This window comes from Natrix helvetica (assembly GCF_964273705.1).
Source record: "Natrix helvetica genome assembly, chromosome: 6".
NCBI classification, from domain to species: Eukaryota; Metazoa; Chordata; class Lepidosauria; order Squamata; family Natricidae; genus Natrix; species Natrix helvetica.
This window is the reverse complement of record NC_138553.1, coordinates 34,040,215-34,055,343: the sequence shown is the minus strand read 5'-3', so window position 1 is coordinate 34,055,343 and position 15,129 is coordinate 34,040,215. Positions and strand designations below refer to the sequence as shown.

The 15,129-nt window shown below is 40.3% G+C and overlaps 1 protein-coding gene across 2 annotated transcripts in view; it reads left to right on the top strand.

Moving 5' to 3' along the window:
* Positions 1–13,779, top strand: part of FAM234B (family with sequence similarity 234 member B) — a 34,198-nt gene extending 20,419 nt beyond the window's left edge. For both annotated transcript variants that reach the window (XM_081956807.1, XM_081956808.1), the window contains exons 8-13: positions 1,620–1,763; positions 3,069–3,150; positions 4,439–4,594; positions 9,561–9,663; positions 10,577–10,800; positions 11,933–13,779. In XM_081956807.1, coding sequence (XP_081812933.1) covers positions 1,620–1,763; positions 3,069–3,150; positions 4,439–4,594; positions 9,561–9,663; positions 10,577–10,800; positions 11,933–11,938 — 715 coding nt within the window. In that variant the 3' untranslated portion in view covers positions 11,939–13,779. The remainder of the gene's footprint in view (positions 1–1,619; positions 1,764–3,068; positions 3,151–4,438; positions 4,595–9,560; positions 9,664–10,576; positions 10,801–11,932) is intronic.
* The last annotated feature ends 1,350 nt before the right edge of the window (positions 13,780–15,129 follow it).

Sequence of the window (15,129 nt, the reverse complement as noted above, 5' to 3'; positions counted from 1 at the left end):
TGTGTGTGTGTGTGTGTGTGTGTGTGTGATTGTGTGCCCTTGTATTGTTTTGGTATTGGGATTTTATACTTGTCCACCCAGTGTCATATAAATAAAAAGTAATCAGAATTTAGGCACTTGTCAACTTGCATGTATTTATGAAGACTGCAGCGTCCCAGGGTTGTGTGATTCCCATTTTGAGACCTTCTCAGTTGGATTCCAACAAGCAGAGTCAATGGGGGAAGCTGGATTTGCTTAACAGCCACATGATTCACTTAATAACTGCAGTAACTTACTTAACCACTGTAGCAAAGAAAAAGGTTGTAAAAATTTCCAACTGCCTTGCTTAGCAACAGAAATTTTGGTCCCAATTATGGTCCTAAATCAAGGACTACGGATATACCCTAATTATTCCTTAGCAAAGTGCAGGACAATTGCCTTAACCCTACCACAAACTTTTAATGCTGGAATTTGTTTTTAGTATTCTGTTCAAATTATGCTGCAATGTTTCTGGTGGGCTTAAAAAGTAAAAGTGTTTCTCGCAAACTTCCCAGCAATAGCAATAGCACTTAGACTTATATACTGTTTCACAGTGCTTTACAGCCCCCTCTAAGAGTCAGCATATTTTCCCCAACAATCTGAGTCCTCATTTTACCCACCTCCGAAGGATGGAAGGCTGAGTCAATCTTGAGCTGGTGAGAATCAAACTGTCAAACTGCCGTCAGCCAGCAGTAGTAGCCTGCAGTACTGCATTCTAACCACTACACTACCAAGGCTCAATACACAAGTTGTTTAGATGTTGCCCCAGACTATTTACAGAACCTTTTCCTTTATGTCAGTGGTTCTCAACCTGTGGGTCGGGACCCCTTTGGGGAGTCGAGCGACCCTTTCACAGGGGTCGCCTAAGACCATCGGAAAACACATATTTTCGATGGTTTAGGAGCAGAGACACCAATGTTATGGTTGGGGGTCACCACAACATGAGGAATTTTATTAAAGGGTCGCGGCATTGGGAAGGTTGAGAACCACTGCTTTATGTGAACTTAACTAGCAATCCAAACCATGGTTTGACTGAGAGTTTGTCTCAGCATCTACTACCCTCATTTGGTAAACCTATCTTATAAAGACACTAACAATTCTTCCTTTTTTTCTTGCATAAATGTATTGGCTAAGGTGCTCTCTCCAAGCCTCAAATACCCAACATAATTGTTCTGTGGTTAAAATTAGAAGATTCCAAGGACAGAAATCCCAATAACAACCAGCTGAATGGTAGCACTTACCCAGCCTCTGTTAATCTAGAAAAGTTAAACAGAACTAATTTTTTTTAAATGATTTTTTATTGCTTTTACAATAATAACAGAAAAATAAAACAGATGGTGCAGACCTGGTTAATACTTGAAGCAGAGATCACCAGAAACTTCTAGGCTTATACGATAGACTGGAAATTGTGTGTGTGTGTGTGTGTGTGGGGGGGGGGAAACCACATTAGAAGAAAAAATGAGGAACCTGTTCTGTAAAGCGCTGCTGCCATAACAAATGAATCCGTGACCAGAAAAACAGTAGGAATTGAGTGTACTGGGAAAGTGATTGACATTACTGTAATTTACTCATTACTTTTGTTTGCTCTCTGTATCTTGCAGTGGTGGCGTTGTGTTTCTACAGGCAGTGAAATCTCCTGACAGCAATTGCAGTGACCTTTTGATCACCACTGAACATGGTTTGACTTTATTGAGAGGTCAAGATTTGGAACAGCGTTGGACTCTAGAGCAGCCGGATATTGACAGGTTACTGGGTTTGAGGGGGGGAAGGAGTATGACCTTTTCTGCTTCTCCTGTTAAGATCATATGTAATGGCGGGTTAATAGGGAACAACTGTTGTTAGTGTTAATCTATAGGCACTTCCTCTCAGCTTTGTGGAATGTTTTCCCTTTTAAATCAGTTTTCCTTAAATCTGGTTAAGCTGGCTTGGGTTTTGGGCAGTTGGCATTCAGTGCTTCTAGTGAATCATCAAGTTGGGTCAGGTTGATCTGGAGAACAGCTCTAAGCAATCGAAAGATATATTCATCTGAACCTTTGATGGCTGGTGTTTTTTTTAATTATTCCAATAATATATTACATGTCTGTAATGTCATACATTGATTCTCAGACATGAAAATAAGTTAAATTGTAGAGGAAAGTAATTACTGACGTTAACATCAACATTTATCATTATGGAAGCAGGGAACTCATTCTATTTTTGGCTAAGCAGTTATTCACGTACCTGCCACATTCTTGTTAGTAACCCTTATTAGTGGAAGTTTCTCCTTTTAGAAATCTGGCTGGCCTTTGTTGCCTTCAAGGGAGCAAGGAATATGTTTCCCCCTTTTAGTTGTTTGACTCATTTAAGTTATTCCCTTGGTGTTAGACGAACAGGTACATCTTTCGTTTATGCCAAAAGCTTACTAGATGCAGCAGCAGCAGCCCTAACTAGATGAGAAATATTATCACAAACGTTTTAAACAAGCTACCTCTGACTATGAAAGTAGTTATGAATTTGCAGTTGAAACAGGAAGCTTGGTATTACCAGTAGCATTAAAAAAAGGTTTTGGTTTGAAGTTGTTCAAGTCCAAATGTGCAGTGTACCTGTGTGTATATGTGTGTCTGTAATCCTAGTCGTGTTAAAAAGATGCATAAAAGAGTCATGAGGCTTTGAAGGCTACCTGTTTTTGTATTACGTACAGTACGTGCATAAGATTCATCTCCAGGCACTACTCTGAACAGGGGCATAGTGGCCATAAAGGACCCAAAGCTTCAAATGAAGTAGAAACTTGGCTGAATCAGATTCTACTCAAGTGGGAAAAATTGCTGCTAGGAAATTCAAGATATTATTAGGTCCCAAAACTGTAACTTTGTTTTTGCTTTAACAACTACTGGTCTCCTGGTTAAGAGAGCAGATTAAGTGGACAAACGCTCTGAAATCTTCCGACGAAATCTAAGCTTGTAGGAATGCAGATGTGCCCCAATGAAGGAAAAGTTATTTCTTTCCAGGCATGGACATAAGATTTTTCCTTTGTCTACATTTCAGTCTGAATTCTTTCTTCATTTTTGCAGTCAGCCTTGCCCAGGATACTTCAATGATGATCAAACTTTGGACTTCATGCTTCAGGCCCAGCATGGAAACGTCTCTAGAAAGGTACAGTTACGGCTTTCGTACAGTATAATCAGTGGTGGGATTCCAATTTTTTTACTACCGGTACGGTGCTGTGGCTTGGTGGGCGTGGCATAGCTTGGTGGGCGTGGCAGGGAAAGGATACTGTAAAATCTTCATTCCCACCCCACTCCAGGGGAAGGATACTGTAAAATCTTCATTCCCACCCCACTCCAGGGGAAGGATACTGTAAAACCTTCATTCCCACCCCACTCCAGGGGAAGGATACTGTAAAATCTCCATTCCCTCCCCACTCCAGGGGAAGGATACTGTAAAATCTCCATTCCCTCCCCACTTCCGGGGAAGGATACTGTAAAATCTCCATTCCCTCCCCACTCCAGGGGAAGGATACTGTAAAATCTCCATTCCCTCCCCACTCCAGGGGAAGGATACTGTAAAATCTCCATTCCCTCCCCACTCCAGGGGAAGGATACTGTAAAATCTTCATTCCCACCCCACTCCAGGGGAAGGATACTGTAAAATCTCCATTCCCTCCCCACTCCAGGGGAAGGATACTGTAAAATCTTCATTCACACCCCACTGCAGGGGAAGGTTATTGCAAAATCCCCATTTCCTCCTGGTCAACTGGGACTCGGGAGGCAGAGAATAGATGGGGGCGGGCCAGTCAGAGGTGGTATTTACTGGTTTTCCGAACTACTGGTTCTCCAGAACTGGTCACAATTCTGCTGAATACCACCTCTGATACAATCCTCTGCAATCTTAACTATTCAGGCAGGTAGCTCCAAAGTAAATGTTGATAGACTTTCCTCAACCCAATGCTGGTTGGAAATTCTACATTTCAATAGCACCAGATCGGGAAAGAGTTGTATAGCTGCCCAATGTGCAATTTACAGTCAATCCATTGTGACAAGAGTATTACTTGAATTCTAATTCAAGATAAGCCAGATGGTTCCCTCGCCTTGGTATTTTGGATTTTAATTCCTACAAATTGTTGTCAGTGGCAGCATAATGTAAAATACGTAGTTCATGCCATTTAAATGTGTCTGTTGTTGATACAGCTATGACCTTTCTTCTAAACAGTGACCACAAGAAGTTGCTTATGCTTGTCATGTGATCATTCATTTCCAAGAGTTAAGGGCCCAAGCTAGACATTAAAGGCACCTTGGCATTTAATGTGCATCTTTTAAGAATGGTAATGAAAGGGAACACAACAGGTGTGCAAAGGGTGTTTAATGTCCTTTTTCACTTCTCTTCCACTCCCCCCCACCTCCTGAAGTTTTATCTTGCTAATTCTGGGTTTCTCTGTTTTCAGATTCTGGTTGTGGATGGTAAATCAGGACTGCCAGTTTGGAATTATGAGCTGCCGTATCACATGAGAAAATCAGATGCACAGTCAGTGTTGACTTTGGACAAAAAATCTGTCTTTCTTTTCTGGGCTAATGAGAAGCAATCTCTCTTTAAAAGCTTGGTGAGTGCAGAGTTCTTGAGTTTGGAGGAGGCATTTGCCCTGAAATCACACTAATTATGTTTGAAAACAAGCTGCAGTTATATAAGGGCATGAAAAACATTTTGCCCATTCTATCTTCCTTTTCTGATTTTATGTGTTTCCGTACTTTGAAACAATTTTTGGGGGAAAGAATTATTTTCATTTCTGTGAATATTTTCCTGGCCCATTTCTTTATTTAAACACATATTTACACACCTGTCATCAGCCTGAATCAAAGGCTTCTTCCCTGAAAGTTATGGACCATCATCTACCCTGCTGTGTAGATCAGGTTGATAGATAGAGGGTTTTTAATTTTCCCTTGTAGGGCTGAGAGAGAGACAGACTGGCCCAAAGTCACCAAACCAGTTTTAATGCCTATAGGATAGGGGTGCCAACTCACATCATCATGGCATCACATGACGTATCGGTACTTTCCCCCCTTTCCCTATACTGGGTATGGGCGTGGCCAGCTTGTGACGCATCTGGCCCACAGGCTGCAAGTTTGACAGCCCTGCTATAGGAGGACTAGATCCTTGGGTCTCTCTTCTCCTAGTATAGTAAACATTTGTCTCTCTCTTTCCCTTCCCATTCCCCACCCCTACATTTTCTACACTTTAAGAACAACTTCCTTTGGCAAAAAAGCATCAATTTAATGCAGTATAGCAGCTGCAAAACCCAGGCATTATGCATTTAAAAGCATATACATGATAAGAGATAAGAAATAAGTTTTTAAAAGCCAATAAGTGTTTGGACCCACATTTTTTTTCCTAGGCAAGGAAATTCATATGAGGCTTGAATTTCTCTTGTACCTGCCTGTCTGGGCAATAGATTGACAAGTAGGGCCAGAGTAATATAGATACAGGCAATGCTTAAATATATTAGTCTCGGATTATGAGATTATCAGAATCTTAAACTGGAATTGGAAGCAAATTCCAGTTCTGAATAGGCGAGCTATTTATTCCCATGTATCCTAGTTAGCAAAGCCATTGGCAAATTATGGAATTTATTATTTATTATTTATTATTATTATTTCTTCGCACTTCTAGACCACCCCCTCTCCCAAAAGGGACTCGGGGCGGTGTACAGTCCACACAGCAAATACATAAGTGAATAAATATAAATATAAATATAAATATAAATATGGAGGAGGTTAAAAGGATTGAAAGAACTGTACAGCGAGAATATAAATATGGCTTTAAAACCCCTAAAATCAATTAAATTTAAAACAATACCCTTAAAATACCAGTTAAAGTATATTTCCAGGAGGTAACAGTTATAACAATTATAATTATGCCAGGCCAGCTAATCGGAACAGGTGAGTCTTCAATTTTTGTCGGAAGGAGCGGAGGTCCGTGGTGGTTCTGATATCGGGAGGGGGGGGGAGGTCATTCCAGAGGGTTGGGCCCATCACAGAGAAAGCCCTACTCCTTGGTGTCGCCCGCTGGCATTGCCTAGTGGACGTTACCTGGAGAAGCCCCTCCCTGTGAGAGCGAATTGGCCGCAGGGATGTATGTGGGAGGATGCGATCCCGCAAGTAACTAGGTCCTGTGCCATGGAGCGCTTTAAAGATGGTGATCAGAACCTTGAAACGCACCCGAAAAACCACAGGCAGCCAGTGCAGCTCGCGCAGGAGTGGTGTTACGTGGGAGTATCTGGTACTCCCCATGACTACCCGCGCGGCCGCGTTCTGGACTAGCTGCAGTCTCCGGGCGCGTCCCAAGGGAAGCCCCATGTAGAGAGCATTACAGTAGTCTAGGCGAGACGTCACCAGCGCATGAGTGACTGTGCGTAGGGCATCCCGGTCCAGTAGGGGGCGCAATTGGCGCACCAGGCGAACCTGGTGGAACGCCCCCCTTGCCACGGCTGCCACATGGTCATCCATTGACAGCCGGGCATCTAGGAGGACGCCCAAATTGTGCGCCCGTTCCACAGGGGGCAATTGCTCGTCCCCTATGGCCAGCGATGGAGTCAGCTGGCTGAACCGAGGTGCCGGTAGCCACAGCCACTCAGTCTTGGAAGGGTTGAGTTTGAGTCTGTTGTCCCCCATCCAGACCCCGACGGCTTCCAAACACCGGGACATCACTTCGACAGCCTCGTTGGGGTGGTTTGGGGTTGAGATGTACAGCTGAGTATCATCAGCGTACAGATGATATTCAACCCCAAAACCACGGATGATCTCGCCCAGAAGCTACAGACCTAATCATCTGAAAACATCAAATTGTGTCTCCCGTTGAAATTTCACATTAGCTGCCTTAGAAAGGGTAAATGTTACTTTTCCATTTCTGGAATCTTGATTATTTTTCAAATGTTTGCCACTTCCATTAAACTTATAAAACCATAATGGCTTTGAGTTGGACATGTTTGTCAGATCAAACATGTTGGAAGATGTAGCTATGTTTATTTTGAACCGGTGTTCAACCTGGCATGCTATGGAATCGCTGCTGCCCTAGATATAAATCCAAGCTAGGGAACACATCTTGCATTTTAGGAGAATTATTTAGCAACTACAAAAGTTTGAAAACAAAAGTGTTCATGCTTGCATCTGTCTTTTAACAAAGCGGCTTATTACTCTGTCAGTGAGCAGTAGTAATATTCATTACTGCAATGCAGCTTTGACCACCTTGAGATAATCTTCATGCTAAGATTGCATAAACACTCGTTATTCATCTCAGTCAAGCTATTTCGGCTACACACAGTAAAAGGAAGGATAACATTGACCAAACTCTTAATGTTAAATTTGATAAATCCATACATACAAGGAACTGAATAAAATACGTTTAATAAACATAAAGGGCTAGCACAACTGGAGAGAAATCTGGTAGAGATAGTCCTAGACGTATGACCAGAATGGAGCCCAAAATTTCTTTTGCTAAGTAGAACATTAGTTAAGTGAATTTTGCCCCGTTTTACGACCTTTCTTGCCACATTTGTTAAGTGAATCACTGCAGTTGTTAATTTAGTAACATGTGAATCTGACTTCCTCATTGGCTTCGCTTGTCAGAAGGTTGCAAAAGGGGATCACATGACCCCAGGACACTGCAACTGTCATAAATATGAGTCACTTGCCGAGCGTCTGCATTTTGATCACATGACCCTAGGGATTCCACAATGGTCTTAAGTGTGCCAGTCTTAAGTGTGCTTTTTTCAGTGCCAGTCTGAACAGTTACTAAACAAAATGTTGTAAGTCGACGACTACCTGTACTCCTATGTTATTATTATTATATTATTATTATTTTTACATTTAAAACAATGCAATACCGCGGAGTCGGAGTGACCATACATTCACATTATGTACAGCTAGTTTCAACCATTAACAGTTAATCTACTTAATACATTGTCTGTCCTTCTGTCCAATCACAATATATACATTTGTTCCAGTCTTGTCATCTTGTCTTATACCAATCATAAAATCTGTTCCATACTTCAAAATATTCTGATTCCCCTTTATTTTTAAGTTCAAGAGTGAGCCTATCTGCTTCTGCACAGGCCAACACTTTTCTGATTATATCAAGCTCTGATGGTGTATTTTCTTTTTTCCAATACTGTCCATAGCTTATGTGCGCTGCAGTTAGTATATGTATAATTAGATAAAGTGTATCTTTCTTAAACCCCTCCGGTATTATGCCTAGGAGAAAAGTTTCTGGTGTAAACATAACTTGTTTTCCCACCATTTGTTCTAACCATGATTGAATCATTTTCCAATATTTTTTTGCCTCATTGCACGTCCACCACATATGATAGAAAGTGCCTGGTGTTTTTTTACACTTCCAACAATTAGGGGCCAGATTTTTGAACATTTTGGAAAGCCGTGCTGGGGGGGAGATACTCCTATGTTATTGTGGTGTTTCTATTCTGACATGATGACATGATAGCAGTGTTCCAATATCTCAGGAACTGCCACAAAGAAGAGGGAATCAAGCTAATCCCCAAAGCACCTGAGGGTAGGACAAGAAGCAATGGGTTGAAACCAATCAAGGAGAGAAGTAACTTAGAATTAAAGAGAAATTTCCTTACAGTTAGAACAATTAATCAGTGGAACAACTTCCTCCAGAAGTTGTAATGCTCCAACACAGGAAGTTTTTAAGAAGAGAGAGATTTGTCTGAAATAGGGTTTGATGTCTAAACGGGGGGTTGGACTAGAAGATTTCCAAGATCCCTTCCAACTCTGTTATTCTATTCTATTCTGTTCTGTTCTGTTCTATCTACTCTACTCTATTCTCTGTTATTGTATTCTATTCTTTCAAATGACTCTTCCTCACCCTGTCTGTGCTTTTCCGCCACTGATAGCACATGATCATTGGAATACCAGTAACGAGAAGAAACCATTAGAAGGTTAAAAAGTAACCTTTTCTCATTTTTTTTTCATTTTAGCTTCCTTCATATCACATGACTGTTGCAATCATTATTAACTTCAGTTTATCCAATACAAACAACCATATAAAGTGCAGTCCTGATCCTTCCTTAATCTATGGATTTGGGCAAACCACTGCTCCCGCCCATCCCCTTCTCTTGGAATAACATAAAATGAAATAAAAGCTGCCTCTCAATAATTTTTTAAAGGAACCCTGGCAATTATTGTGAATCTGGTACTTTAACTTTCCGAACAATATTGAGGTTCATGGAGGAGGCAGCAAGATGACATCATGATCATTGACATGTATACATAGGCTGATTTTAATGGGAATTTGAAGGTGGTAACAACTGGAAACGTCCATGTACTGATTGCTGTTTGACCATTAGAAGTTTTTCTCATCTCTATTCCAAGTTGCTTTAGATTCTTTTTATTATGCTGTGCAATCTTGTGTTTTGCAGTGTAGCTGTCATTATCTTTTATCACTGGCCAGGCTATGTAATTGGTCTACAAGGTCTACTTTAATTCTGTTGAAATGAGTGAGATGAATTAAGCAGGGACCTTTTATGACTGCTTCTGTTGTTGCTGCTGTTTTAGGAACCCAGACCAAGGAGTCACCATCTTTATCTTCTTCATCCTACTTTCCCTTCAGTCCTTTTGGACCTGAGCAATACGACAGACCCAGTAATTGCTTCATCTAGTGAGTATGCCAGCAAAAATCGGAAAGGAAAAGCCAAGTTTGCTTAAATAAATGCCGAAAGATGTCCTAGTTCTGGGATGCCAAATCCATGGTCCACATGCCACAAGTGGCACACATCACCCTTTCTGTGGGCATGTGAGCTGTCACCCCAGTTCAGCTCTGCTGCTCATACACCGGCCAGCTGGTCTTCAGATCTCTGCTTCGCATGGGCACGGGGTGGGGAGCGTGTGTGTGGGAGGGAGGCGGGGTGCATACGGGGCATGCACACATTGCATTTTAAGGGTTCGGGTGCGCACACGGGCATTCGCGTGTGCACTCATGCGTTTTTGGCACTTGGTCCGGAAAAGGTTAGCCACACTGTCCTAGTTTGTGATGGCTAATAATGGCTCAATTCCCATTTTTGCTGGGTTGTTTGTAGTACTTAAGCCTTTTAGTTAAATATTGATCTCTCCTTTGAATGCACAATGCAGTTCATTATTTGCATATTTCATTAAACTGGTCTAGACTGTCAAGGAACTAAAATACTGAAGGTGTGTTTTTCTTGGCATCTTATATTCTTCTAATGAAATTGGTTGCGTTTTTTTTGACTATGGGTGTTAAATGTTTTGTTGCAATTACAATTTCTAAGATTTGGAAGCAGTTACAACGTGCTGAGACTTCAGATTATTTCTTTTTGCTTGTGTTGTAATTGTGCAACCAAAAATGCTATGTGATTGTGACCTTGCATCTGTGCTGCAGAGCCATTTGTATTCATAGCACTTTCAGACCGCTGATCCCCGTTCCTAGCTTTTAGCTGTAACTAGAAGCTGAACCTGAATTCATTTAAGAACAGCTAATAAATATTAGCTTTAGGAATCCAAATGTGATTTATTGTTTACTGGTTGTTGTTTTTGTTCCCCTTTTCGTCTGTTAGTTGGAATAAATGATCTTCAAAAAGATGCCTTTTATATTACGGTAACAAGAAGTCCCACTTCCGAACACCAGCCAGGGGTTCTGTCAGTTAGGAAGCTCCGCCTGAGGTGGGCCTTGATGACACAGAGCCGGGATGTACCTCTGAAAGACACAGATCCCAAAATCAATCAGGGGGAACTGAGGCGAATTCTTTCTAGGATCAAATTTATTGATTTTGCTCAGAAGGTGAGATTCCTTGGGGTTTAAACATGGGCATATAAGAGGGTGGACTGTTCTATTGAAGAGGAAGGCAAATGACGTTTTGGTAAATTACAGAATAAAAGAGTTGAGAAACTGCTAAGCTATATGATTTCTCTGTTTTCATACGGGAGGAATTGGCCTTGGTCATGCTCTGATTCTACAGTGTCTGCCTTATCTGGAGAATGCTTAAGTGAGGTCTCAAGTAAGCAATTGCGGATTAAAGTTTAATGTTCTAATTTGCCTTCCCCTAATACAGAAGTTAACTTGCATGACTCAGAAATGTGGTATAGTAGCTAAATGTAGACAATATGGATGTTTATGTTTTTATTTGCTTTCCTAAAATTTAGTATTGTGCTTTTGGGTCAAAAAGTTAAAATAAGATTCAGGTTGGGCTGTGAGACTTTGGGGGAGGAAAGAATCCTGTATCCATGGATGAACTGACCAATTCCTCAAATACATAAAAAAGATCAATTTTCAGTGACATCAGAGCTGTTATGTGGAAATACGATTGAGACTTACTGGCCAATTGCCTTTTTCTGTACTTCTGCAGAGTAGTTCCATATATTGGAAGATTGCCAGAATCTCTGAAAAGGAAGCCTTTATTTAAAAAAAAATAGAAGAAGAAGAAGAAAATGAATAAACTCCAGTAGATAAATTGGAAATTGCTTTCTTCATTAAGATTGAAGTTTCAAATATAGTAAATGGTATTCTCAGGCAAGCGTAAACTCATTTTTCTAATCTGTTGTGATTTTGGGGGCAGGAGAACGGCATGTATCCTAGATAGGTTCAGACTCAGAGAGATTTATATAGTTCACATATTATTGTAAGCCATTATGTGTTTGGTTAACACAATATGTGAATTCCAATTGCAATTTGTGTATTGTAGCTTACAGATTGGCTTGACGTGAGAACCTAGCTAGTTATACATTATTCAATAAACCCTACTTAACTAAAATCTTGGTTCTGACTACTGTCTGGCTGACATGATATAGTTGATGTTTCATTCCCCCTTCTCCCAACATGCTCTTACTGTTAATTGTGCCTTGCATAAATACTAATTTATTACTAATTTTACGAAGCCAGACTTATCTGATACCTTTTCTTCTCTCTACCTCAGTTCTAGCCATATATCTCAGGTGTTCTGAGGGACAAATATGGAGCTCAGTGTCTACAACCAAGCTGGTCAGTCAGACTTTATGAAAACTCCGGTTAATGAAGAATGGGAACTAAGCCCAGATGTTTTAGCACTGGGGAAGCCGAACTGTTCTTCCTTAAGTATCCTGACTTGAAGGAAAGCTGCTTGTTCCTTTGTTTGCTATTCCATGTCTGCATACTTCTTTCCAGGTGGATTGAATGTATGTATTTAAACACGGATATTGGGGTATTGCTATCTTAATTTATGAAATATATTAAAAAGTTCCTATTTATATTGTAGAAGTATTTAAGCTCCTGTTTATATTGTAGAGGTATTTCAATGTACTCTGCCTTTTACCACTGACCCCTTGGCTGGCACCCTTCACTCCGAGTTCCTTCATTTTTTTTTAACCTCCTTTTGTTTTGGGATTACTCTTTTTTCCCCATTTAGTTATTCCTATCTTCCATGTCTCAATCCATAATCCACAGTGAATGATATTGTGTGTCCTAGTGCCATTTGACTGCATGCATTCACATTCATTCATTCATTCAGAGTCAGATGCATTAGCTACTGAAAGTTAGTCCAGTGACCATCAAATCTCTCAAATGAATCTAGAATCAATCTATTCATAGGGGAGTTTTATATAACCAATGGATAAAACATTTGTTGTCATGCTCTTGTGTACTGACCAAATGAATTTTGATCAGGCATTCCCAAGGAAACAGCATGACCGATGCTTTTGATGTTAGTATTACACAGACTCCCAAAATATAACTTGTCTATCATTAAACAAGGTGACGACAATTATACTATCTTCTCATAATGTATATTCTCAGTTTTGCTTTAAAATATTAAAAAAATACCAATTCTGAAAGAATATACAATTGAAGCTTTTTCATAAAAACACAAGAGCCCTAACGAGTAAGACCAAGCATCTGTTTATTCTAGCATCCTATTCTGGCGAAGCGTATGCCTTTAGAAAAATTGCTAGCCATTTCCTGCTCCTGTTCCCCAATACACATTTGGGTGACTCCATTACTTACATTCCTCCTTTATGAGAAATCTTGATTTATTCCTGGATCAGGTACAGATAGGACTACTGCCTTGCCAATGTAAGAGGAATTGCTGTACTGGATTGAATTCAAGATCTGTACACAGTCCCTTTCAAATGTTTTTTTTTCTTTATCAGCTTTTATCCTCAGAGTAATTCTGAGGCAGGGCCTCAGTCTACTGCTCTATTTTTTATTTGTATATGTTGGAAAGGAGTTTTGCTAAATATTAGCACAATTTATAGCACTTGTCTTCCTCACTGCCACCTCCTGGGTTTGTTCTGGTTTTTCAGATAACTTAAATATGTAAGATAGTCTTCCCTAATTTGGTGTCCTTCAGCTATATTGGATTGCAACTCTCTTAACAGTTTAAGGCCCTATTGGGTAGCAGTAACAACCTAACACAATCATAATATGTATGTCGTAAATGTTTTGAGTGTGTTTCTCATAGCTGCTTCAGGTGGCAGTTTGATGTATCTGAAGGGCACCCAATTGGAGAAAGCAGTATCCACATTGCTTCCAGAGTTTCTTTAACAAGGAAAAATCTGTGTTGCTCATCCTGCTGGCAAATTTTGAAAACTACTTGAAATGATGACACACAACCCGAGTTTCTCCCTTCAGTTCAGATTTGATTTATATCATTTGATGCTTCTGAGCTTTCTGTGATTGTTTTTCTTTTTCTTCTCTCCCTGTATTTCCTATGCACTTTAAAGAAAAGGCTTGTCTGTATGTTGTTATAAGCTATAAACCTTATCAGAATGAATAAATATGTACAGCATATCTCTGGGTCACCTGAGTTTTCTGGCTTCTCTATGGCAATTGAAAGTGGGTCTCGAAAAGAACAAAATTAGAGTCTGTAGGCTGTCAGCAGTTAAAAGTGCCACGAGAAGCTACTGTGGGAATATGCACATATCAGCTGTGATCATAGACAGCCTTCTGCCTAGAACAGAACTTACAGAAGTACTCCCCCCCTCCCCTCTGGGGTAAAATCTGATTTATGGAATATTGATAGTTTAGCCATGACACTACCCTGTTTCCCTGAAAATAAGACCTCCCCAGATAATAAGCCTAATCAGGCTTTTGAGCACATGGGCTAAAATAAGCCCTCCCCCAAAATAAACTCCTTGAAATATTACAACACAACAGCAGCCATGACGTGACCACGCTAACCGCCTCCTGCACCTCCAAAATAAGACCTCTCCGAAAATAAAGCCAAGCACTTATTTTGGGGGTCAAAAGAAAATAAGACCCTGTCTTATTTTCGGAGAAACATGATATGTTAATTGGCCCTTCAGTTAATCGTAAAGCTATTCTTCCTAATAAGTAAAGTTCATATCCACGGACGCACATTATTTAAATTCCAACAAAGTTTGACAAAATGCAGGACATATGAAATGAAGACAAGGAGAAGCTAAACATAACATTCAGTAAAATAAATCCACATTGTTCAGTCACTACGCGGCATATGTGAGAAAAGCCCAGGTTGTCCGAGATAAAATGTCATTGCCAATCAGTATATATGAGTCTCACCAACTTTCTGTTATTTCATGCTGTTAGCAAGTCCTGAGGCTGTTTTGCTGTAGAATAAAATGGAAACACATTTATAGGCCTGTATATTATCTAATAACCTGCATTTGTCATTGGATTTTATAAATGCTGGTTCCCCCATCATTAAGTAAATAGCACAAGATGGCAATTTAGACTTTAAATATTCATATTTCTCCTAATTCTAATGGAACAGAGCACCCCATGCCTATAAACAGTGAACAACTGTGGCCAGCCAGCATAGTCTAGCTATTACAAATATTCCCATACGTCAAAGTGCTTCTTACTAGTTGGCCTAAACTTCCCCTCCTATTGTCTCTGGAGCATTGACTTGCCTCTAGGCAGATGACAAGGCTGTCAATTGGAAAAAAACTTGCCAGCTCTGAAATATATGGAGTATACATGCTACTTGTATGCTTACACCTGCCTGAATGAGACTCTTGGTTATTTGTTCCTTCTGGAGAGCAAGAGCATGGGAAAGTGTTACTGCCTTAGCTGTTTTGCTTTGGTGTCCAAAGGTCCTATTTTTATGAAAAGCCACAACAATAAAACAGCCCCAAAGTCAAGCTGTTTCTTATCTTAGCT